This window comes from Ictalurus punctatus, chromosome 28, assembly GCF_001660625.3.
Source record: "Ictalurus punctatus breed USDA103 chromosome 28, Coco_2.0, whole genome shotgun sequence".
NCBI lineage: Eukaryota > Metazoa > Chordata > Actinopteri > Siluriformes > Ictaluridae > Ictalurus > Ictalurus punctatus.
Genome location: NC_030443.2, coordinates 8,906,589 through 8,932,320, shown reverse-complemented (window position 1 = coordinate 8,932,320; position 25,732 = coordinate 8,906,589). Strand labels below are relative to the sequence as shown.

The following is a 25,732-nucleotide window of genomic DNA, read 5'->3' as shown; positions in this document are numbered from 1 at the left end:
GTGTCTTTCCAGATTTTAATAATGGATTTAATTATGCTCATTGGGATATTTAAAGTTTGTAATGTATTTTTAGAATCAAACCCTGATTAATATTTTAACCTCAGAACTTTGACCCAGGCCTTCCTGGAACAGGTATATTTAACTATTTACACCAGAAATTAGTTAGAGATTTCACAGCATTGAGGGTGACTACTTTAACTTGTACATTTTTTTTATTTGTAAATAATTTTTCAAAACAAAATTTTCTCAGTTCAATATTATTATATCCAATATCATATAAGCTATTTAGTGTGGTTTGATGACATACAGTGTAATCCCAATTAAGTCAATTTCAGGTTATAAACCCCAACTGTATATCAGCCACATCACTTCAACTCTTCACACTTGGGAGGCAGTATTAGTAGCACTAATACGATATATGATAAAAATACATAACAATAATTTAAAAAACAATAAAAAGAACAGAACCTTGCATGCTCTTTGGATACACAGTAGGGGAAAGTAGACACACCAAAGGCTGGCCAAACAGATTACAGAAATTCTACAAAGAGAGACAAAGAAAAATGATATATCAGTACCTGTTGAATAATGTTAATGAGTAAATATTTAACAATAAAAAAACCTTCATATTTAAAACAACTTTGATATTTTTAAATGGCCACATGGAGGCCCTCTTCTGCAGCTGTCTGTATCTGTCAAGACCATTAATGAAAAATGGAGGCACTTCTTTCCCTATTTTTAAGCTTTCCATTTTATTGTTAGATACTTTCAAATAATATTTTATTTATTTGGATGCTCCTTTATGAATAATTATAAATCTCCATATGATCCCTAAAATGGTTTAGAGATGATACTGTAGGTCATCTCTAGGTAAACTAGGTACGTGGTTGGCTTTGCACCTGTATTAATAAATTAAATATACCTTGTAGGCCGTGCTGTTGGACGAGTCCACAATAATAAACAAGGGCTTCCTGGTAAAGGGGTACAGGTCTCCAGGGTGAAGGCTGATGATTGCGCATAAAAAAGACACAGCATTATTATTACTGCATGAATTTTTTCAAAAAGGCACACTTTTCCAGCAAAAAGATAGCGTAAGCCTTCATGTTTCGTATCCAGTGATTGAGTGGGATTGTTTACCAGTGCATCTCTTTCTGGGCCTGGTTTCTCTTCTGCACCGCCTCGCAGTTTACTACATCACGATTAGTGTTGGTTAGAACTCCTCCAAAGTCATAGGGTCCTGAAGAAATCACAAAGAATAAAGAAATAATAAAGCACTCTAACTTTCTTCCTGTGGCTCATGAGACCTTAATTTCAGAGCAGCATTTTGGGAGGAGTTTTTTGGGTCACAAAAGAGGATGGGTCTCTGAGGAGTTTAAGACTCTGACCGTATTATCTTATATAATGGCCTAGTAAGAAGAGTGAATAATACTCCATCATTACATTCAGTGCGTTTACATGGACAACAATAATCCACTATTAACCCGATTAAGACAATACTCTGATTAAGAAACTACCATGTAAACAGCAATTTTTAATTACCTTAATCCGATTAAGGGTATATTCGAAGTAAACACAAATCGAATTAAGACATGTGGATTACTCCTGTTTTAGTTGCATTATCGAGGTGTATTACAGACATGTAAACACCTTAATCACATTATTAACGTTGTGTGAGAGTTTTCACCACATTTTGCGACAGGACACGTACACACATGGCAGTGCTCAACCATTTTACGGCAAACAAGAGAGCACGGCTGCATCCCAAACCGCGTAGTTGCCTACTACAGGCCTATAGCAGGTGAAATACATGTATCTCGGCTACTATACAGTAGGTAAGTACACGGTTTGGGACGCAGCCCACGGCTTCAAGCAGTCGTCTATTAGCACGTATAGCATGACAAATAATTAACCGCACTGGAAGCATTCGTAAAAAATAAAAATAAAAACACCCAAAACTATATATACACGGTACCATAATGAAGACGAACTGTATGTTAATACGTGAAATTCTGGAGGGACGTCAGATGGCGTGGCGCAGTGACGCAATGACGTGTGCCGTTAATCTAATTATGTTCTATAACATGTAAAACGGGTACATGAAAGGAGTATTCTAAAAGCGACTCATGTAAACACATTAATCACATTATTATCTTACTCAGAGCAAGGTCAATAATTAGAGTACTGCTGTCCAGGTAAACATAGTCATTGTCTATTTAATCCAAGCAAGGGAACTTTATTGAGCATAAGCTGAATGAGTGAGTGAGGGACTGTGTGTGTGTGTGTGTCTGTGTGTGTGGCTAGCTGGGTGGAATGAGATGCTTGATGGTAGTTAATGCATTAACATTCTATGAGCTGTCATTATCACTGGGTTATAGAGGAAGATTACGTCACTTGCTTTGTGTCTTACCGTTTAAGTAGAGCATGTGTGGAACAGTCAATTCTGAAATTATCTGATGAATAATAATTAAAATGAAGGACTATTCAGACAAATCAACGAATAGGATGATCAGAAAACAATGGAAAAGACATGCCTTCATATTCCACACGTCCAGTGGGAAAGACCCCAGTAGCTGACAGATATACCAGGAGAACACTATTGGCAGGTAGCTCCTGTTAAATAAACAAAAAATTACCAAATCAGCAACTAAAACACAAAAAACAACACATAGATAAACACCCAAATATCTAACAACATTTGACCATTTCAGGCCCTGAAACATTTTACAATCACACCACATTTGTACTTCAGAGATGCTTTCAGACATTGGTGTCTAAATTTCTCATTTTAGGGCCAGAAGAAGAAAAAAGGCAGCTGAACAGTCAGCCAAAACAACTATAATTTATTTTTTTTTTTTTTAAAAATATAACTGTATAAGAATAAGTTGAAGATAACAGATGTTTAAGTGGATCTCAGTGACTACCAATACCAATTTGTTATAAAATAAATACAAATAAATCTATAATATTAAAGCTTACAGTAAAACCCTAACCATAGTCTTCGGTCTACTTTCTTAGCTTTTTCCGTTTTCACCTTTTGTCATTTAGGCAGGCTTGGGGAGTAACTGTATACATGTAACGGCGTTACATAACCAGGATACAAAAAAACTGGTAACCATAATCTGTTACAGTTACGTTAAAATACAAAGTAATCAGATTATGTCACGTTACAAAGGTAGGTGTGGAAGCAATCGCAGATTTCCAAACAGTTTAACAAGCAAACAAACAACGACACTAAGACAACTTGGCAAAATACTGTGGCATAAACTAAACATGGAAGCGTGGACAAAAGCATAGAAGACAATTTACGTGAGACAAGGAAGCAGTTCAAACAGTGGCTATATAAAGGAGTGCTCGTTAAACAGAAACGTGATGCAGGTGCAGGTGGTCATGTGACAATGATGTAGTATGGTGCAGTGGCTACTGGGAAATGAGGTCCAGAGTTACCTCCATGATATATGGCAGATTAATTCAATTCAATTCAATTCAATTCAATTTTATTTGTATAGCGCTTTTTACAATAGACATTGTCTCAAAGCAGCTTTACAGAAATATCAACACGGTATACAGATATTAAAGGTGTGAATTTATCCCAACTGAGCAAGCCACTGAGTGGCGACGGTGGCAAGGAAAAACTCCCTAAGATGTTTTAAGAGGAAGAAACCTTGAGAGGAACCCGACTCAGAAGGGAACCCATCCTCATCTGGGTAACAACAGATATTGTGAAAAAGTTCATTATGGATTTATATGAAGTCTGTATGGCGTTAAGAGCAGCCGTAGTCCCAGCAGTCTGGAATTAAAGAAGATTTGAGCTCCATCCAGAGGCAGAAAGGATCTGGATCTCTAGTATCTCCATAAATTCGTGTGGGGCTCGGCGAAAGGAGAGAGGGAGAAAGTAGAACAGAATCTAGTCAGGGTAGGCTTGAGTAAACAAATACGTTTTAAGCTTAGACTTAAACACTGAGACTGTGTCTGAGTCCCGAACACTAATAGGAAGACTGTTCCATAACTGTGGGGCCCTATAAGAGAAAGCTCTTCCCCCTGCTGTAGCCTTCACTATTCGAGGTACCGTCAGATAGCCTGCATCTTTTGATCTAAGTAGGCGTGGCGGATCATATAAAACCAAAAGGTCGCTTAGATATTGTGGTGCGAGACCATTTAGTGCTTTATAGGTTAATAAGAGTATTTTATAATTAATGCGAGATTTTACTGGGAGCCAATGCAGTATTGATAATATCGGTGTGATATGGTCGTATCTTCTAGTTCTATTTAGGACTCTAGCAGCTGCATTCTGGACTAATTGGAGCTTATTTATATTCCTACTGGAACATCCAGACAGTATGGCATTACAATAATCTAATCTAGAGGTGACGAATGCATGAACTAGTATTTCCGCATCATGTAGTGACAATATGTTTCTTATTTTAGAAATATTTCTGAGATGAAAGAAGGCTATCCTAGTAATATTATCTACATGAGCATCAAATGATAGGCTGGAGTCAATAATCACTCCAAGGTCTTTAACTGCTGCACATGATGAAACAGAAAGACCATCCAGAGTAACCATGTGATCAGAAAGAATACTTCTAGCTACACGTGGGCCTAATAAAAGTATTTCTGTTTTATCAGAATTAAGCAGAAGGAAGTTAATTAACATCCAATGTCTAATGTCCTTTACACAATCCTCAACTTTACTAAGCTTATGTCTGTCCTCTGGCTTCGCTGAAACATACAACTGTGTATCATCAGCATAACAGTGGAAGCTAATTCCATGTTTACGAATAATTTGACCTAGGGGTAGCATATATAAAGTAAAGAGCAGTGGGCCTAAAACAGAACCCTGTGGAACTCCAAAAGTAACCTCAGTACGCATGGAGAATTCACCATTTACATCTACGAACTGATAACGATCGGTGAGATAAGACCTGAGCCAGGAGAGGACTGTTCCCTTAATACCAACAACATTTTCTAATCTATCAAGGAGAATAGTGTGATCTATAGTATCAAATCAGATTACAGGTATATTTAGTAAAAAATACTATCAGGATTACAATTTCTTCATTTAAAACCAAAGAAATTAATCTTTTGACATAACAAGGCACAGACCGTGGCATTCTCCCAGAAACGTACGCAACTTGGACAACCTACGCTCTCTGAATGCGGCCTCTGCAGGTTCCATCGACTTCTCAGTCGGACTTTGCAACTGCCAATCTGCTGTCAACAAGGCAGATTCCATTTCTGCCTTTGCAACCCACTCCAATCTCAGCGTGTTGGCTCTGACTGAGACCTGGATCCATGCTGAGAACACTGCCACACCCGCTGCCCTGGCCTCCAACTTCAACTTCTCCCATACCTCACGCCTCACAGACGAGGGGGTGGTACAGGTTTGCTTCTCTCCAAAACATGGAAATTTACCTGTCTTTCTCCCTCGTGCTCATACACATCCTTTGAATTTCATGCTGTTACAGTCACTGACCCTGCCAAAATGCACTTTCTTGTTGTTTACTGTCCTCCAGGTCAACTGGGAAGTTCATCGATGAATTTGACACGCTACTGTCCACCATCCCAGATGATGGAACTCCTCTTCTGGTCCTTGGTGATTTCAACATTCATCTAGACAAGCCACATGCAGCTGACTTTCTTGCTCTCCTTCCCACATTCGACCTCAAGCAGTTCACCACACCTGAAACCCACAAAGCCGGTAAACAGCTTGACCTCATCCTCACACGTAATTGCACAACACATAATCTTCTCATTACTCCTCTCCACACCTCTGGCCATTTCTTTATCCAGTTCTCTATTTCTCTCCCCTCACCACCATCAATGTCTCCTCCCTCTATCTCATTTCATCACAATCTTCGCTCACTTTCCCCCTCACATTCCTCCTCCGTTGTCACAACCTTACTTCCCTCCGAAAGCCACCTTTCCTCACTTGACTTAAACACCGCAACCGACATGCTAGGTTCCACTCTAACATCTTCTCTTGACAGCATATGCCCCCTAAACTCCAGACCTGCTCGCACATCACCCTCTAGTCCTTGGCTCTCAGAAGCTCTACGTAGCAACCGGGCCAAACTAAGAGCATCTGAAAGGAAATGGCGCAAATCGAAAAACCTAATTGACCTAACCAATTACCAGACACTTCTCTCTTCTTTTTCCAATAGCATCTCCATTGCTAAAGCCAGATTCTACCAAGAGAAGATTCTTAGTTCTCCCAACACCCGCATTCTTTTCAAAACCTTTTCCTCTCTACTCTGTCCCCCTCCTCCCCCTTCTTCTCTCACTGCAGATGACTTTGCGACTTTCTTTACCAACAAGGTTACATCAATCAGAAACCTGTTCTCAGCCCCAGACATGCACAGACTGACTCCTCCTCCGTGTAACTCCCAACTGACTTCCTTCTTTCCCCTCTCAGAGACTGATGTCTCTAAACTCCTCCTCTCTAACCATCCCACAACCTGTCCTCTTGACCCAATCCCTTCTCACCTTCTTCAGTCCATCTCTCCCACACTATTACCTGCACTCACACACATCTTTAACACATCGCTCTCTACTGGCACATACCCTACCTCATTTAAGCAAGCCCGGGTTACCCCACTGCTTAAAAAACCAGGTTTTTTAAGCAGGACCGGTTTCCCTCCTCCCTTTTCTTTCGAAAAAACTTGAAAGAGCCGTTTTTAACCAACTCTCAAATTTTCTCACACAGAACAACCTCCTGGACACCAAGCAGTCTGGCTTCAAGAGCAACCACTCCACAGAGACTGCTCTGCTTTCCGTCACTGAAGCCTTACAACTAGCAAGAGCAACCTCTAGATCATCTGTCCTCATCCTACTTGACCTCTCTGCTGCTTTTGACACTGTGAACCATCAGATCCTCCTGTCAACTCTCTCCAGCCTGGGCATCACTGGAACAGTTCTGCGCTGGGTGGAATCCTATCTCTTTGACAGATCCTTCAAGGCATCATGGAGGGGAAGTATTTCTGAAACTCAGCAACTCACAACTGGCGTTCCACAGGGGTCAGTTCTGGGTCCACTCCTCTTTTCTATCTACACTACATCTCTAGGGCAGGTGATTGAGTCTCACGGCTTCTCATATCATTGCTATGCTGATGACACCCAGCTCCATTTGTCCTTCCAGCCTGACGATCCATCCGTCTCTGCACGCATCTCTGCTTGCCTTTCGGACATCTCGGTCTGGATGAAGGAAAACCCTCTTAAACTTAACCTGGCAAAATCTGAGGTTCTCGTGATCCCGGCCTGTCCCTCAATCAACCACAACCTCACTGTACAGCTCGGCTCACTCACACTCATGCCAACCAGGACGGCCAGAAACCTTGGGGTGATTCTTGATGACGGCTTGACCTTTACAGACCATATCTCAGCAACTGCAAGGTCCTGTAGGTTCATCCTTTACAACATCAAGAAAATCCAACCCTACATCACCAAACAGACTACACAGATTCTAGTCCAGGCTCTTGTTATCTCTAAACTGGACTACTGCAACTCACTGCTTTCAGGCCTCCCAGCCAGCTCCATCAAACCCCTTGAGATGATTCAGAATGCTGCAGCGTGCCTTGTCTTCAACCAGTCCAAGAGAACCCATGTCACACCCCTCTTCATCTCCCTCCACTGGCTTCCTGTAGCTGCCCGCATCAAGTTCAAGGCCTTGATGCTCACCTACAAGACCTTGTCAGGAACAGCACCCTCCTACCTCAACTCTCTCCTGAAGGCCTACGTTCACTCTTGCAATCTGCGATCGATTAGCGACCGAAGTTTAGCAGTTCCAACTCAGCGTGGCACAAGGTCCCTTTCCAGAACCTTCACACTAACTGTTCCTCAGTGGTGGAATGCACTTCCAATCTCAATCCGGACCGCAGAATCTCTCACCATCTTCAAAAAACAGCTAAAGACCCACCTCTTCCATGAACACCTAACCAACTCATCATATATTAAAAAAAAAAAAAAAAAAAAAAAAAATTAAAAAAAAATATGCACCTACACCTCTACTCTGCACTTTGTTTCTTCTGGAATTCAATTAATAGATCTTGTATGGTAGCACTTCTTGTATTGTTCTCTGCTTGATATATCGCTTTGCTTGTATCTTTCTCATTTGTAAGTCACTTTGGATAAAAGTGTCTGCTAAGTGAATAAATGTAAATGTAATGTAAATGTAAACAATATAGACAGCTGATTGATTATAGTTCTGGTTCTCTCTTGCCAGTCATGGCTCACATGAGCAACCTCCTGGTGCATGTGCGCAAAGTTAATTTGTTAGAAATTAACAGAAATTGTTCTCTGAAATCCTTTTGTTAGGGTGACCATACATACTCTTTTTCCTGGACATGTCCTCTTTTTCGGACCTTAAAAAGCGTCTAAATGTCTAGGATTCGGTTTTAGTTTCATTAAGATGTGCACACAGTTGCCAATTCTCACGAGACAAATAAGCAGCTGCACCTTCAAAAACAAGCCCAATATTATTATATTATTTACTACCAATAAATGAGCCTGAAATATATTAAACTGAAACCACTATTTTATTTGAAAAGCAAAAACAGTTTGAAAAGCAAAAACAGAAGTTATTTTACAAAAATCAGCAAACTAACAACTGGGAGGGCACGCCATATCCACTCATCTCCGATCACCTGTAAGGAGAATAGGATTGGAGAGAAAGAGAAGGAGAAAAAGACAAGAGCATTAAGGGGGAGCTGTAACATAGCCACATATTTATAGACTAATAAAATAAATTCAAACCAAATGTATCTACTGTTAGCATTCGTATAGGCCTACTAGTTTTTTATTATAGCCTGATAATTAATATGTTACAAAACGTTGTAAAAATTAAAAATTTACCTTATAAAAGAAGGTCATCCCGCTCCTACCCTGCACTGATACTGTGCATCCAGAGCCCCGAGATCACCAGTGTACATTTTCAGTATGGGTACTATGGCTAACTGTGGTTTGTTCTGTGATAGAATCACTGATGGGCTGAATGATGCCATGGATTTCCAGGTATTGATATTTGCTGGAAGCCTATTCTGCACCTGCATTGCTGCTTCGAGAAGGAAATCTTATTTGATATGACAGCGCTGTCAAGCTTAGCTTCTCCAAGAGCAATAGTAAACTGCACGCCGAAATTAACCGCACACACAGGCAGATGACTGGCTGTGTCATTTAAACTGACATCAAGGAGTTTGGAATCAGAAGGAGGAATGGAGCTGGGTATGATTACTCTTGAGATAAGTGTACGAAAAAATTACTGTAGGCTGTCCAGCATTTTGAATGCATTCCCATTTTCAAGAGAACAATTTTTTCACTCTAGAAAACTCAAGTAAGATGGGCATAAGAAACAGGTACAGTTTGTTCAAGGGATCTCGGTACATCTGGTAGAGTACTTCTGCATCATAGCATCGTTGCACAACTGGAAATGTAACTGCAGCTCGTCCCATTGCTTTAGTACATGAACACAGCAGTCATATATGGAAAGCCACCTAGTGCCTGAAAGCTGCACTAGCTGCACTAGCAGCTAGCATTTCACTGGGGTTGATTAATTCGTAAATTTTGGCATATTCTCTGCACCTCAGTGCACTGAGAGAAAACCAGTTGTGAAATTAAAACTCAAGATTGCAAGGAAGTGTTTCAATTCAATTCAAAGTTGAATTGAATGACACATTTTAGCAGTTGTAGTTTCTCGTTCTTTTTGAGGAAGTGAGTACTAAACTGAGTTTTTCCGTCCAACCATGACAATACAACAATCAGTTCACTTCTTGAAATCAAGACCGTTACTGTCAAGAAAGTGTCAGTGTTGTTGCGATTGCTTCTTTTACAGTACCTGCACATTCACTTTACTTTGATCACTTGACCTATCCAGTCTTTAAGTTGTGTATCCTTTTCCCAGTCTTTGTTGTACTTTTTGATATACTTTGACCACTTTGTTGGAGGCATTGTTTGTGGAAATTGACACGTCTATTTACGTCTACTACTAACTATCATCGCATCGATTACAGCGTCACACGCCTGCATATTGAACGTGATTTTTGTCCAATGAGGAGGAGGCAGGGGCGGAATGTTTGACAAATTACGCAACAGCACTTATATTATTGCACTGATTGGCTATTAGCTGTGAGCAGACAGTGTCAATCAATGCATTGGAGAAAACAGCAACCATAAATATTAAGAAGCTAAGTTGCTTGTCAGATTTTTATAAAATAAGCCCCAAAAAACAACAATCCGTGACCTGTGATTTTTTAAATGCAACTTAAAAAACATAAGAAGCCCAAAGTCGTGTATTATAAGCGGAATTGGCATCTATGGATGTGCATGGTCTAATAACATGTGTCGTGTGTGCTATAATTCCCGCCTTCTCACACACCAATTGGTCGATTATAAAAGGCTTGCAGCAACTATTGTATTGTATTCTGTATATCAACCATTAGCCTACTCTCAGTGAACAGGCGACGGTGAAGTGCTGTTGTGTATGGTGTCAACATAGCAGCAAATGACAGCTGTCCTGGGTCGAAAGAATGCCCATGGCCATATAAGGTAATTTTTTATTTCATATTATCACATTGCTTTGCATAACATGGTTATTCAAATGTGTGAATGACTGCAGAAGGTACATTCATGGCATCTGATATTTTATTTTATTCTATGAACATTCAAAAGAATGTATGAAAAAATGTAAAACGTGGGCAGAGTGAAACCAATTTTATTTATATATATTTATGTGATGCAAATAATGTGTCTTTTTCAGTGTATTAAAGTCTGTATTCATAGTAACACTCTTTTGAACGCTATTAAGCCACTCCCCACGCTCCCAAAAAAAATGGTGTCCTCCTTTTGGAAAACCAGAATATGGTCATCCTAGATCAGTGGTTCTCAAATTCTTCAGACTAAGGCCCCCCTTGTGTAGGGTGCATCCCTTTGTGCCCCCATAGAGTTGCCAAATTTTCGCAATTTTTTTTTTCATGCTAGACTCTTCTGCATTAACTTCCTCAGCTAAGAGACTATGTCCTCTACCTAAAAACGTATCCATTTTAAATAGTCTTAGGTTTTATCAGTGTGTGGCTAACAGTACTGTACACTAGTATATCAATGGATGTCTCTGTTTGGTGTGTCTTAGTGTGCTGTGTATAACTGATTTCATTTATTAATATTTCTCATTTTTATGTACATCATAGTTCAAATGTTCACAATCCAGACTTACATACAGGTAAAACAAACAACAACAACAAATCTATATGTGCCCCCGGCACCATCTGGCGGCCCCCAGTGTGAGAACCACTGCCCTAGCTATTGTGATGTAATGTTACCTGCATCAGGGACAGTGATCTTTTATTTATTTATTTAATTAACACAAATCCAAACATTGAACATGTTTTTAAGCTCTAAAATAAATGCTAAATAAAAGTTTTAGATCATATTGATTTTTTTCTTGACTTTATTTACATATGTGACCTTGACGCACTGGTAACCAACGAATAGTGGTCAGCACTGGTGTGATGCATTACCTGTGCTTGGTCGTGGTGAGCAGATGTGCAGCTTCATATTGGACAAGTTGCAGCAAAGATACTATTAATTCAGACTCTGACTGCAGCTGACACTTGACCATGCCCCCACTGCCACATACCCCCACCACCTGGCTCAACTGACTACAGTGCCTCCACAATGCTGCATGTTGAGATGTTGAGAAGAGGCATGGCTTCCAGGTATCACCTTGCGTAGTCCAAATTAGCACAAAGCAATGCCCTTGTGCAGTTAGTTCTAATGACCTGATGATGTCCATGCTAATTCTTTCAAAGGCGACCGCAGTCAGTGGAAGGGGGTGCAATGGCACTTTTGGGTTGGCTGGCAGGTTCACCAGCTGACATTTATATCATGCCACACACCACCTGCAAACATAGCACTGCAAATGCCCACCCAATAAAAGTAGGTCATGAGATGGTTTAGTGTATTATCCTGCCCCAAATTCCTAGCCATGGTATTATGATGAGCAGCAACATTAAGCTGAATTTGCTCACCATCAATTGCTCTCACTGCTCCAAGGGGAAATCTCAGAGGGCAATCCCTGCAAAGCGTGGAGGAGCAGAGCCCTCCCCACCCTCTGTGTCCCACTGATGTAGAGCTGACACTGATGGTCCCGGCACTGCCTCCCCAGCTATGCTGTGCACATTCCACACTACTGCACTACACATCCACAAACATTTCTCGTACTAATGCCCAAAACCCTGGCCAAATTGTCCCAAGAATTAGTGGCTGGGTGAGGCAAACAACTCCAAACAAACACCGCCTCCACTCTATGCTTTTGACCCATAGAATGTAATCATGATTGGCTCCTAGTGGATACTCCTAAACATCCCTGTGCACACGCGTTACTTTCACCAATCATGCATTTCCCAATGCCTGGCATTGAATCAGGCTTTGATGGACTTTGATCTGGTTGTACCCAGAGTCCACCAAGGCCTGAGGGGTACTCCCTTGTATACTCCCTGACACACAGTACATTTCTGCTCGATCGTGGGAGGCCTGAAGATTGTGGGATATCTGTATTGGTGTTCCCACTTCCATGATGGCACACTCATCCTAGAGATGCCTGGCTTCCCCACCAAACTAGCAATCCTGCCTGGGCTTTGCCCCAGTAGTGGCAACTGGGGAAGACATTGGTGAAGAAGAAGAATAAGAGCAGAAACCGGGTTCAGGCGGCCAGTTTCAGTTTCTTGGTACCTCGGTCATGGGACGCTGGAATTAGAGAAGGAAAAGAGAGACAGAGAGAAAGAGAGAGAAACTAGAAAGCTGTCTGCCACTGAAGATGCCGTCAGGTGATCCTGTGCTAGCTGAATGGCTTCGTCCAAGTATGCCAGTCGGTGTCACTGAAACTAAAGATGTCCAGCATTGTTTTGGGTGTATGCTTTGGATTGTTGGTGTAATGAAAGCTGAACTTTCATGCCAGTCAGAGGTTGTGTGCACTCTGGAGCAGGTTTTCTTCAAGGACCTCTCTGTATTTGGCTGCGGTCATCCTTCCCTCAATTCTGACCAGTCTTCCCATCCCTGTTGCTGAGAAGCACCCCCATAGCATGATTCTAGCACTGCTCTGCTTCACCATAGGCAGGGCTTGACTTTAAGCAGTGTCATGTGGTTGTCCTTCTGACAAGTAAATTTGTCATTCACTTGTCCAAATAAAAGAAGTTATTTCCCGGAGAGAATAAAGTAATTTTTTTTTCAATTGTGGTGTAAATATAATTATTTAGAATCAATATACGCTCATCAGTGATCTATCAGCTCATAACACCTTACATGAATCATTCAACTATAAACAACACCACACCAAACAGTGATGTGGTAGCTGGCAACAGCACTGCTGTGGTCATGGAAAGAAGCAAATGCATAAACTTAATTTTTCAAATCATGTTTGCCTTCATGTTGTGGTAGTGGTGTTGGCCCGGGCTGCAAAGGTTTGAGAAACATTGTTTTTTAGAAAATTAAAAAAGATGCGCTTCGCTGCTGTTTTCTGACGGTAAAGTTGAATCAAATTCTGATTGGTCAAGCTTGTTTCTAAGCAACCGCTTGTATAAACCTGCACTTTCCTGGTTTTCACTGTATGCAGCAGCCTATGTGCTCTAGATTATTTTCATCAGCAGAAGAATGTGAACTTGGTTATAACTGACTGTATCACAAAGGCTATATCACAATTAAAGCCAGTTATTATTATTATTATATTTTTTGTTATTGACATTCCGTTTGCAATTCTCATTCATTTTGTCCGTCCAAAAACATTCACTTGTCTGAGACAAGTCTTAATGTCGAGCCCTGATTATGTCAGCTTATGGGTGGAGTAAGAGGAAGGGCTCCTCATTTGGTGGGTACGAGGATTCTCATGTATTTCTAGGGATTCCAGTGTTAACCCATTCACATTTACTTAACATTTTTATTATTATTTTCATAATAATATTTTCTATTGTTTGTCACAAAGCCACTAACCCAGTGGCTGGGAAACACAAAAACTATCCACTGCAGCCCCACACATGAAGTTAAAGAACTTTTTTGTAATCCAATTTAAGAGCATCGGCTAAATAAAATTTCCTCATTTGTCAATGCTTGTCTTCTAAATTATCTCATATCCAAATCTCTTTGTAAATTATGTGTCCAAAAAACAAACATGATGCACATCTCCTGATTTGATCTTTAACAAAATGTACATAATAATTACATGGTGTTAAAATTAAACACAATTCAAAATCCACCCTGTTTTGATTTATGTTTATTTGATATTTATTCATTCATAGCTACCCTGTAAAAACATCTGCTCACAATTCACTATACCTGCGGATAGTCCAGTGGTTAGTGTGTCGGCGCAGGGCTCCTTGGTTCTTGCCCTGCTGTTGGCGGTATTATTTGAGCTTGTATTTCAGCCAAGCCTAACTCATCTTTTATCTCCAGGCTGGGATTTTAGTTCTTGTATTTTCCATCTATTATCCATTTGGATAACGGGCCCAGCTTGGTACCGTTTCCACCTTTGTATTGAACCCGCCCCATTAAAGTTTGATTTGCATGTTTTGTGTTCTTTGGCTAGAACTAACGTGACTACATTTTAACAGACATGAGGAAAAAAATTTAATTGAATATGTGAAATTAACCTTTTAAATAACATAAATAAGCATGGACGGGGAGTGATGGAGTACAAGCGAAAATGGAGCAAAAACTGTATTCTTTGTTCCGGTTCGAGAACACTGAAAATAACAATAACATGAAATCAGTCACTGCTGATTTTAATTTAACAAAATAACAAAAACAATGATGTTATAATAAAAATATATTTTTTTAAATGTTATATTTTTGTTACTATCAATTTATTCCAGTACGTGATCTCCATTACAGACCAAAAACGTCACACTTCCAGACGATTTGCAATCTGTCCGTTTGCCCCACCTGGTAGTAATTTTGTGAATGACTTTCACATGTGACTGGTTTGTATTTGGTAATGTGGTTTGTATTTGGTAATGTGGTTTGTATTTGGTAATGTGACTGGTTTGTAATGGCAATAGACATTCTGGTTGACTACCTACGGTACTTTCCAAACTCACTGTATTTAGATTTGAGTACATTTGATTGGGTCATTTATGCAAGCGGCAACTACACATACAGACAGACAGACACAAAGGTGATGTGTGCAGGAAATGTGTGCTGACCTTGAAGGAGGCTGAAAGGAAGGTGTAAAGTTGGCTGAAAGTGGGTTTGTATAGAAGGTATTTGTGAGGGTTCTCCCGCTTGGCTGGCTTTTCGCTGGGTTCCTGAAAAGAGAGAGATGAAAGCCTAAGAGTGTGATAGAGAGTGAAAGGGAGAAAGGGATAGGAAAAAAGAGCTAAAAAGAACACTCAACGGTGAGAGAGATGGGGAGAGTGCAAGAGTCTTCTCTTACAAGTGTCCCTGGTTTGGTGGTTTGGGTGGCAAGATTCACAGGTTCTCGCTCAAGGGCCTGGAGCATGCGAAACATGTCGATGGTCAACTCGCTGAACTTCACCTGAGAAAAGAGATTTTTTAAAAATCACCGCTTGTGTGTTTATATTTAATTGCGTGTTTTAAAGCTGCTGAATATAAGATTTTGGAATTTTTCTCTGATAGAAAAGTGTTGTTGCAAGCTACTTGGGGAAGCCTAAATTAATCTCACTGCTGTAAGTGATGCACATTCAGAGAAAAATCAAGGATGCACAATGTGCACTATGAATAAATATTTAAACACACACATAAAATAAAATAACTAATATACTTAAAACTATCAAACTAAACGAACTATTTTTCATTATGAGCATAATACAAATAATAATCAAAAAATCACAATGTCAAAAAACAATGTAATCAGTACCCACCTTATTTTCATATGTCTGTTTGAAGTTGTTTGTGCAAGACTTCTGGTTAGCCATTTGGGTTGTTTTTTCAGCTGACTAGCTTGTACTCATAACATCTATCGACACTACCATTTAACATCTCATAGTTAATGTTAATAATTATGGACTCACTAAAAACTGGCATTGTTTGTGCAGTTAGAGTTTGCCTTAATAATTGGCACAAACAAAAGGTTTTTTAAGAACAGCTGTGTTTTTACCATAAACTGCACATTAGAGCTAAATGTGGATGTGACGCCATAAAATCTCCATCCGCATCCCCAAAATGAAGGAGCCCTTTGATTTTGGTTATAAGCTTTGATTCTAAAGAAAATACAGAAGCAAGAAGCAGTGTCGCAGGAAGTACTGTAGCAGGAAGCAGTGTCCCTTGAGCCGACGCTATTTTTTTTCTAAATCTCTATACTTTAAAAATATCATTTTTAAACGTTTACAAATATAACTGATACTATTTTAGATTAAAACAACGGTAATGTTGCGCTGTTGCTAAGTTTCATTGGATCTACAAACATCCGCGACTAGCTCGTAGCCCCCTAGCATCACCTTACCGCTAGGCTTGTTTACTTTTCACATTTATCTCATTTATCACGGTTTTAAAAGCAAATATGTCTGTTGTTTCTCCGCTTTTGAGTGCAGATGAGGAGTCACTTGAGCTGCACATGGTGCTGTTGGAACTGGAGACCATGGAGAAACAGATCCGCAGCCTACTCAACAAGCAGGCGCAGCTGCAAGAGCAAAGAACCGCACTGGATACAGCTTGTGCTTCCGCTTATAAATCCAAGGTAAGCACGCAGCGTGGTATTACTACTCCCAGCCCCTCTACGCCATGTGTTTCTCTGTGCAGGGACCGTGCACCCAAGACTTATCCAGCCCAGGTCTCCCTCACGCCGGTGCCGACACACCACCGACCTTGGGTGAACCAGCGTCGGAAGGCCCCGGGCGAGGACCTCTCCCACCACACCACCCGTAACGTTTGAGATCCCAACCAGGAACCGCTTCGCCCCTCTTTGTCAGACCAGACCAAACGCTGTGATTGTCGGGGACTCCACTGTCTGAAATGTCTGCGTCGCTTCATTTAAGGGTAAGGTGCGCACACATTTTCCCAAGTTTTTCTGGTGCTCGTGTCCTTGATGTCGCTGCGCAGGTAACAGGAATCCTGAAGAAGGATGAAAGCATTGGAGCGGTCGTTCTGGAAGCAGGGGTGAACGACATCAGACTGCGGCAGACGGAGGTTCTGAATAGGGACTTCACGAGCCTGACTCAGACGGTAGGAGGCCGTGTGCCCACCACGAAGTATATCGTCGCTGGACCTCCTCCCACATACAGACGTGGAGCTGAAAGGTTCAGTAGACTTCTCGCTTTGAATGACTGGTTAGTTTCTTGGTGTAATGAACAGAATCTGCTGTTTGTTAATAATTGGAATCTGTTCTGGGGGCATCCTAGGTTGTTTCGTCCTGATGGCCTGCACCCCAGCAGCATCGGAGCAGAACTACTGTCAGACATCTCCAAGACTCTACACAGCAAGTGACTACCTACCGTAAGTACATCTTTCAACAATAACAACATTTATCAAAATCAATGTTCAATTAATAGTTCAGCACTTGTTGTAAAATCTATAGAGACTGTGTCTGTTCCCCGAGCTATACAAATACATAGAAAATTTCAGAAAGTTTGTTTTAGTAGCCTAATTAATATAAAATTAGTTCATACTGAATGCATATCCAGCACCTCTGATCTGAAGATAGGACTATTAAACATTAGATCTCTTACGTCTAAAGCTTTTATTGTTAAGGAAATCATTACTGATCAGGCATGTAACATAATGTGTTTAACAGAAACTTGGATTAAACCAAACGGGTACATAGCATTAAATGAAGCCAGTCCTCCTGGATACAGTTATGTACATCAGCCTCGTTTAACTGGTAGAGGAGGAGCTGTCGGAATCATCCATAGTCAAAATCTAGGCGCCACACAAAAACCTACTCATAAATTAAATTCTTTTGAAATTCTTTATACCGGTATAGCTTATGTAGTCACAAAAATACGTCAATTCCTCTAATTGTTATTTACAGACCCCCAGGGCCATATACTGAATTCCTTAGTGAATTTTCAGATTTTATCTCAAACCTGGTTGTTTCTGTAGATAAAGCATTAATCATTGGTGATTTTAATATTCATTTTGATAACCCGGAAGACCCTCTGAGAACATCTTAGATTCAGTAGGGGTAAATCAGAATGTAATAGGACATAATGGTGGTCACACTCTTGACGTAATACTAACATACGAATTAAATCTAGAAAATATTGTAATTTTTCCACAGTCTGAAGTTGTTTCAGGCCATTATCTTATCTCATTCATAATATGTATTGATCATAATATGCCTCGCTACCATGTAAAACGTACTTTAACTTCACATACTGCACAGAGCTTCATCAATAACCTCCCAGAGACATCAATTAGATTTGGATCACCGTCTGATCCCATAGAACTCGATCAGGCGACTAAATGCTTTAGAGTCAACGCTCCGCTACATGCTAGATAGAGTGGCTCCACTCAAAAGAAAAATTAATTAGAGAGAAAAAGCTAGCACCCTGGTATAACGATCAAATGCATACCTTAAAACAGACCACTTGACAATTAGAAAATAAATGGTGTCAAACCAAATTGGTAGTATTTCAAACAGCATGGAAGGAGAGCTTCTTGAACTATAGAAAATCTCTTAGTGATGCTAGAAAAGTCTAAATCTGCACCTTAATAGGAGATAAGAAAACAATTCGAGATTTCTATTCAACACAGAAAGAAGCACACAATCATTACATAGCAGCGAAGATTTCATGAATTTTTTCATTGGTAAAGTTGAAAATATTACATGTGAAATTCAGGTTGTTAAATTAAAACCAGGCAGTTTTACTCCCCTTAGGAGAGACTGAACTAGCTTCATTAATCTCTTCAGCGAAATCATCAACTTGCATACTTGATCCTTTACTTACATGTTTCTTTAAACAGATTTGTCCTGGAGTAATTGAACTGCTTCTAAACATAATTAATTCTTCCCTTAGCACTGGCTATGTACCAAAATCATTTAAATTAGCAGTTACTAAACCCCTGATTAAAAAAGCTGACCCTGACCCCTCTCAACTGTCAAGCTATAGAACTGTATCAAATCTCCTGTTTTTCTAATATCCTAAGATATTAGAAAAGGTTGTAGCACAGCAGCTATGCTCGTACTTACACAGGACCAACATTCATGAAGTGTATCAGTCGGGGTTTAGACCTCATAATAGCACAGAGACAGCGCTGGTTAAAGTAGTAAATGACCTACTACTGAACAAGGTTGTGTCTCGTTGCTTATTACTTGACCTTAGCGCAGCTTTTGATACTATAGATCATTCTATTCTCCTTGATAGATTAGAAAATGTTGTTGGCATTAAGGGAACGGTCCTCTCCTGGCTCAGGTCTTATTTGACCGATCGTTATCAGTTCGTAGATGTAAATGGCGACTTCTCCACGCATACCGAGGTTAAATTTGGTGTTCCAAAAGGTTCTGTTTTAGGCCCACTGCTTTTTACTTTATATATGCTACCTCTAGGTCAAATTATTCGTAAACATGGAATTAGCTCCCACTTTTATGCTGATGATGCACAGTTGTATGTTTCAGCAAAGCCAGATGACAGACAGCAGCTTAATAAAGTTGAGGAATGTGTAAAAGACGTTAGACATTGGATGCTTATTAACTTCCTCTTACTTAATTCTGATAAGACAGAAGTACTTGTACTAGAACCACGTGTAGCTAGAAGTAAGCTTTCTGGTCACATAGTAACTCTGGATGGACTTTCCGTTTCATCATGTGCAGCAGTAAAAGACCTTGGAGTGATTATTGACTCCAGTCTATCATTTGATGCTCATGTAGATAATATTACTAGGATAGCCTAAGATAAGAAATATATTGTCACTACATGATGCAGAAATTTTAGTTCATGCTTTTGTCACCTCTAGACTAGAGTATTGTAATGCTATACTGTCTGAATGTTCCAGTAGGTGCATAAACAAACTCCAGTTAGTCCAGAATGCAACTGTTAGAGTCCTAACTAGAACCAGAAGATACGACCACATCACCCCGATCTTATCAACACTGCATTGGCTCCCAGTGAAATCACGCATTAATTATAAAATACTATTATTAATTTAAAAAGCATTAAACGGTCTCGTGCCACAGTATCTAAGCGAACTTTTGGTTTTCTATGATCTGCCATGCCATAGATCAAAAGGTGCAGGCTATTTGATGGTACCTCGAATAGCGAAGGCTACAGCAGGGGGAAGAGATTTCTTTTATAAAGCCCCACAGTTATGTAATAGCCTTCCAGTTAGTGTTCGGGACTCGGACACAGTCTCAGTTTTTAAGTCTAGGCTTGAAAAGTATTTGTTTACTCAAGCCTACCATGAGTGGACTTCTGTTATGCAAAGCACAGTCTTAACAATCTCTTCTCTCCCGCTCTCCTTCTGTCGAGCCACACATGATTTTAAGGAGATACTAGAGATCCTGATCCTTTCTGCTCTCCAGACCTGCCTGATCCGTTCGGATGCCCTACATCCGGATGGAGCTCTCATCTACTCCAATTCCAGACAGACACATGCACTGTGGTTGTTGGGACTACTTTTGCTTCTAAGGCCATACAGACTCCAATGAACTTTCCTTTACTTTTACACTATCCGTTGTTACCCAGATGAGGATGGGTTCCCTTCTGAGTCTGGTTCCTCTCAAGGTTTCTTCCTCTTAACATCTTAGGGAGTTTTACCTTGCCACCGTCGCCACCGGCTTGCTCAATTGGGATAACTTCGCACATTTAAAATCTTTATACCAACCGGGTTTATATGTTTCTGTAAAGGTGCTTTGAGACAATGCCCATTGTAAAAAGCGCAATACAAAAAAAATTGAATTGAATTGAATTGAATTGAAGAAGTGACAGTATGTTTGCTTTTTTCACTTGGACAGATGACAGAAGACGGAGGAGCCCTGTATCCAGAGAAGTGTTTGGGCTCTGATGCTCCGCGGCAACATCTTCTTAGACATCAGATGATACAGATTAATTTAATTCATGCGCACACCTGAAGAGCACTGTCAACGCTTCCTCTAGCTGACCCTCTGTGAGCTTGGCTGCCCATTCATGTTCATCCAGAAGCTCAGGGACACCTGGCGAAGATGGTTGCTGGCAGAAAGACGCAGCGCTGTAGGAGTGATTGACCTCATGGTAGTGGAGCAGTTCATCGCCTGACTACTGGAGGGGATGGTTGAGTAGGTCCAGTGCCACAGACCAGCGTCTGTGGATGAAGTGGTCCAGCTTGCAGAGGATCACCTGACGGTATATGCGGGGGCAGATGAACCCCCCTTCTCTCCGTCTTCCTCTCATCCTTTCCCTCCTCCTCCTTTCTCCATCCCAGCATCACAGAAACGGGTGCAACCCCCACTGAAACCAGTTCCCTGCACCCATCCCTTCCCATTCCTCTCAGTCTGTTTCCTCAGACTCAGTAAACTTAGGGCTACAGTTGCGGAAGTAAAGTCTGGGCTGGGCATTGGTGGGAGCCCTGGCACATCACTGCCCTCTTGGCAGGGATTCCCCTCTCCATTTCCCCTTGGAACAGTTGTGCGACTAGACCCTAAGATACGCCTTCAACCAAATGAGAGTAACTGATGATCAGCAAATTAAAAATCCTAATGTTGCGCTCTCCCACCCCTACTTTTCAACTAATAAGAATAGGTTATATTGAGTGACTCAGAACACTCAAACACAGGAAGAAATGACCCAACTGTTGGTCCTGAAGAGCCACCAGGAACTGTTTTTCCAGGTGGCTCGCCATAATTCGATGGCGGGGCACTTAGTACAGGACAAAACATCAAACCGACTCATGGCCCGCTTCTATTGGCCGGGCATTTGCGGCGATGTTTGCAGGTGGTGTGTGGCATGTCGTGAATGTCAGCTGGTGAATCCACTGGGTACCCCAAAATTAATGGCCCTCTGTGAACTGTAAGAAATTGGCTGAATGAACACACAGAAAAGCCAAATGAAAACCAGCACTAACATCAAAACAGAAGAAAACAAAGTTACAGTGGGCTAAAAAGAAGCAATCATGGAGTGTGGATGATTGGATGAAAGTGATATTCAGTGCTGAATCACAAATCTGCATCGGCCATGGAGATGATGCTGGAACCGTTGTCTGGTGCTGTTCTAATGAAACATATAAAGATGACTGCCTGAAGAAAACAATCAAATTCCCCCACTCATTAAGACATAGGGTTGCATGTCATGTAGAGGACCAGGCGAGACCTCAACAATCAATGCACATTGAAATTTTGGACACTTTTCTCATTCCATTGATAGAAAATAGGTTTAATGATGATGAATTGATTTTTCAGGATGATAATGCATCTTACCACAGTGCAAAAAAGTGATTAAGCTTTTCTTCAGGGAAGGCATATCAACTCAATGACATGACCAGCAAACTGTCCGGATCTCAATGCGATTGAAAATTTATTGTGGAAATGTAAAAAAATTGGTCCATAACAAAGCTCCATCCTGCAAAGCTAATCTGTCAACCGCTAATCGAGAATACTGGAACCAGCTTGATGGAGAATATTGTTTTTATGAGTGAAGTCCATGCCTCAAAGAATTCAGGCTGTCATAAAAGTCAGAGGAGGAGCAACAAAGTACTAATAGACTTTTTTTTGTTCATGATTCCATAATTTTTTCTTCAACACTGAGTGATTCAATAGTTTTTTCCTGTATTTGATCTGAAAAAAATATGCCATCACTTAAAACAATCGAATTTAATTTGTTTGAGGTATGTTTCACGAAGCCAAAATATCCAGCTATTAAACAAAATTTGTTTTGTGTCATATCTGTGATTTGTTTATATGCTACGAAGTAAAAAAGCTTGGTGAGCATCTTCTAAGAGTGGTGATTCCATAATTTTTTGCCAAGGGTTGTAGTGGAATATGTAACACGACACCCATAAGCAGTGCCTCTCCGCAACATCTCTGCACGTAATGTTGAGGGGGTACTCTTCCATATTATCTCCCGAGTCAGGATCCTGAAAGGGATCTTGACTGATCAGGGCATGTCTTTTTGGCATGTCACAAACACTTCACAAGCTTTATGAATTGCTGGGGATTAAACTGATTTGCACCAGTATTTACCATCTGCAGTTGGATGGGCTGACCTTACATGACCTTAAGTCACATAACACAGGAGAATTTGTGTCAGGTGCAAGACGTCAAGCCTCGCTGTGTAACAGGGGTACTCGGCTACATGAGTTTGCACCAGGAGGTAAAGAGCTTGTTTTGGTACCCACATCAAGCTCCAAATTACTTGCCAATTGGCAAGAACCCTTTGAGGTCATACAGCAGATCAGGGACATCGACTATGAGGTAAGGGGAACGGATAGAGGTGGGGTTTTTCATTTTTGTTTTACCAATTCGTGACCCTTCCTTTTGAGTTGTTCAGGCCCTGGGTTATGTGTGATTGGACAGGTGGAAGTATGTTATCTGGGCTTCAACTTTGGTCATGGGCAGGTGCGTCCCCAAATTGATAAGACAGCATGGCTTGCCTAAGACCCAAGACCAAAAAAGAGGTGAGACAGTTTCTGGGGCTGGCTGGCTATTATCCAAGTTTTGTGCCTAATTTTTCGATCGTCACCAGCCCGCTGACTGATCTCACTAAAAAGGGAGCGCCAGATCCTGTTCAGTGGATGGAGTTTCACTCAGGTAAAACCTGCACTCTGTGGTGGACCATTCTTACATTCTCCTGACTTCTCTCTCCCTTGTTTTACAGACAGACGAATCAGACATTGTGTTGGGGCCATGATGTCCCAGGTAGAGGAGAGGGAGGAGCACCACGTGCTGTACATCAGCCACAAGCTCTCCATGTGAGACTAAGTACAACATGATAAAAAAGGAGTGTCTCGACATCAAATGGGTGGTCCTCACCCTCCAGGCATGGGTATATGTGGAAGTGGGGGCGTGCTCAAGCACCAGTTTGTGAATGTAGGGTGGGGCCAGAGAAGGTGATTGGTAATGAATGCACACCTGGGGGAATTCTGTTAATGAATGTCCTGTGTTGCAGTGAGTGGAGGCGAAGATAAAAAAGAAGAGAGATGAGTGCCTCGGGAGAGAGAGTGCAACCAGCTTGGAGCTGTGTGTGCATGGGTGTGGATGAATAAAAAGTTGAAAATTGAAATGAATATAAAGCGCCTCCCTCCGACTTCCAAATTTCTGCAAGAACATGGGGACAGTGTTACACCCACATATGGGTGTGATGGTCAGGTGTCCACATACGTTTTGCCATACAGTAAATATTGTAACCACTAAAATAATAGGAAATCTTCCACGGATTGCTTCAACACCTTTTAATGCACAGAATGTTACAGATTTCAGTCCATACAGTGTACCTGACTGTTGGAATTGCCGACAATGAGGGCATCGGCCAATGTCAGCTGACCAACCACCATCCCGGGCTCGAGCTGGGGCACAGCCCCTTCCTGCATTCGATTGGACTTGACCACCAATGCATTGTCATCATTCAGGATCCTAACTGGATCTGCCTAAAGAACCATGCAAAAACTCATTAGCCAAAAAAAATAATCGATTAGACAAACAAAATAATCCATGGAATTTGTAAAGCTTTATAACAATGCATCATTAAAATGCTCCAAATAATAGACACAGATATTTTTCAATCTGAATATCACACTGTGGAGGTGGGGGCATGTACAAGCGGCAGTTTGTTATCACACATACCAACTGCAGATAAATTCTTATATATTTACCCTAAACTCGGCAAACAGTTAAAATTTCCATTTACAGTCATGGAAAAAGAAAGTATACCCTACTTCAATTTTATGTTTTTATTTACCAGGGTCTATAGAGTCCCTTGAGGAGAAGAATGGCCGCTTAAGTGTGGAGCTCGCATTGTATCAAATATATATTTGAAATACTGCTAACTGATCAAATTTAATAAAGGAGTATACTTAACATAATCCTAAATGAGTAAAATGTTGAAACAGGTGAAAAATCCAGTGTTAGGGGACATTAAAAGACACCTGAGATCACAGGCCAGATACAGCACAGGATATAGCAAATATATACAATGCATCCGGAAAGTATTCACAGCGCTTCACTTTTGTTATGTTACAGCCTTATTCCAAAATGGATTAAATTCATTATTTTCCTCAAAATTCTAAAAACAATACCCCATAATGACAACGTGAAAGAAGTTTGTTTGAAATCTTTGCAGATTTATTAAAAATAACAAACAAAAAAGCACATGTACATAAGTATTCACAGCCTTTGCTCAATACTTTGTTGAAGCACCTTTGGCACCAATTACAGCGTCAAGTCTTCTTGACTATGATGCTACAAGCTTGGCACACCTATTTTTGGGCAGTTTCTCCCATTCTTCTTTGCAGGACCTCTCAAGCTCCATCAGGTTGGATAGGGAGCGTCGGTGCACAGCCATTTTCAGATATCTACAGAGATGTTCAATCGGGTTCAAGTCTGGGCTCTGGCTAGGCCACTCAAGGACATTCACAGAGTTGTCCTGTAGCCACTCCTCTGTTATCTTGGGTGTGTGCTTAGGGTCATTGTCCTGTTGGAAGATGAACCTTCGCCCCAGTCTGAGGTCCAGAGAGCTCTGGAGCAGGTTTTCATCAAGGATGTCTCTGTACACTGCTACATTCATCTTTCCCTTGATCCTGACTAGTCTCCCAGTTCCTGCCGCTGAAAAACATCCCCACAACGTGATGCTTCCACCACCATGCTCCACTGTAGGGATGGTATTGGCTAGGTGAT

General features: G+C 40.9%; 1 protein-coding gene across 3 annotated transcripts in view; it reads right to left on the bottom strand.

The window, feature by feature from the left end:
* scai (suppressor of cancer cell invasion) overlaps positions 1-25,732 on the bottom strand; it is a 112,521-nt gene that overhangs the window by 16,550 nt on the left and 70,239 nt on the right. The window contains exons 9-15 of one of the 3 annotated variants that reach the window (XM_017459854.3): positions 24,334-24,486; positions 15,371-15,511; positions 15,180-15,281; positions 2,532-2,610; positions 1,138-1,237; positions 923-1,004; positions 469-541 (exon numbers count right to left, since the gene is read on the bottom strand). In XM_017459854.3, coding sequence (XP_017315343.1) covers positions 469-541; positions 923-1,004; positions 1,138-1,237; positions 2,532-2,610; positions 15,180-15,281; positions 15,371-15,511; positions 24,334-24,486 — 730 coding nt within the window. The remainder of the gene's footprint in view (positions 1-468; positions 542-922; positions 1,005-1,137; positions 1,238-2,531; positions 2,611-15,179; positions 15,282-15,370; positions 15,512-24,333; positions 24,487-25,732) is intronic. The other 2 variants (XM_017459855.3, XM_017459856.3) reach the window with 2 other exon arrangements.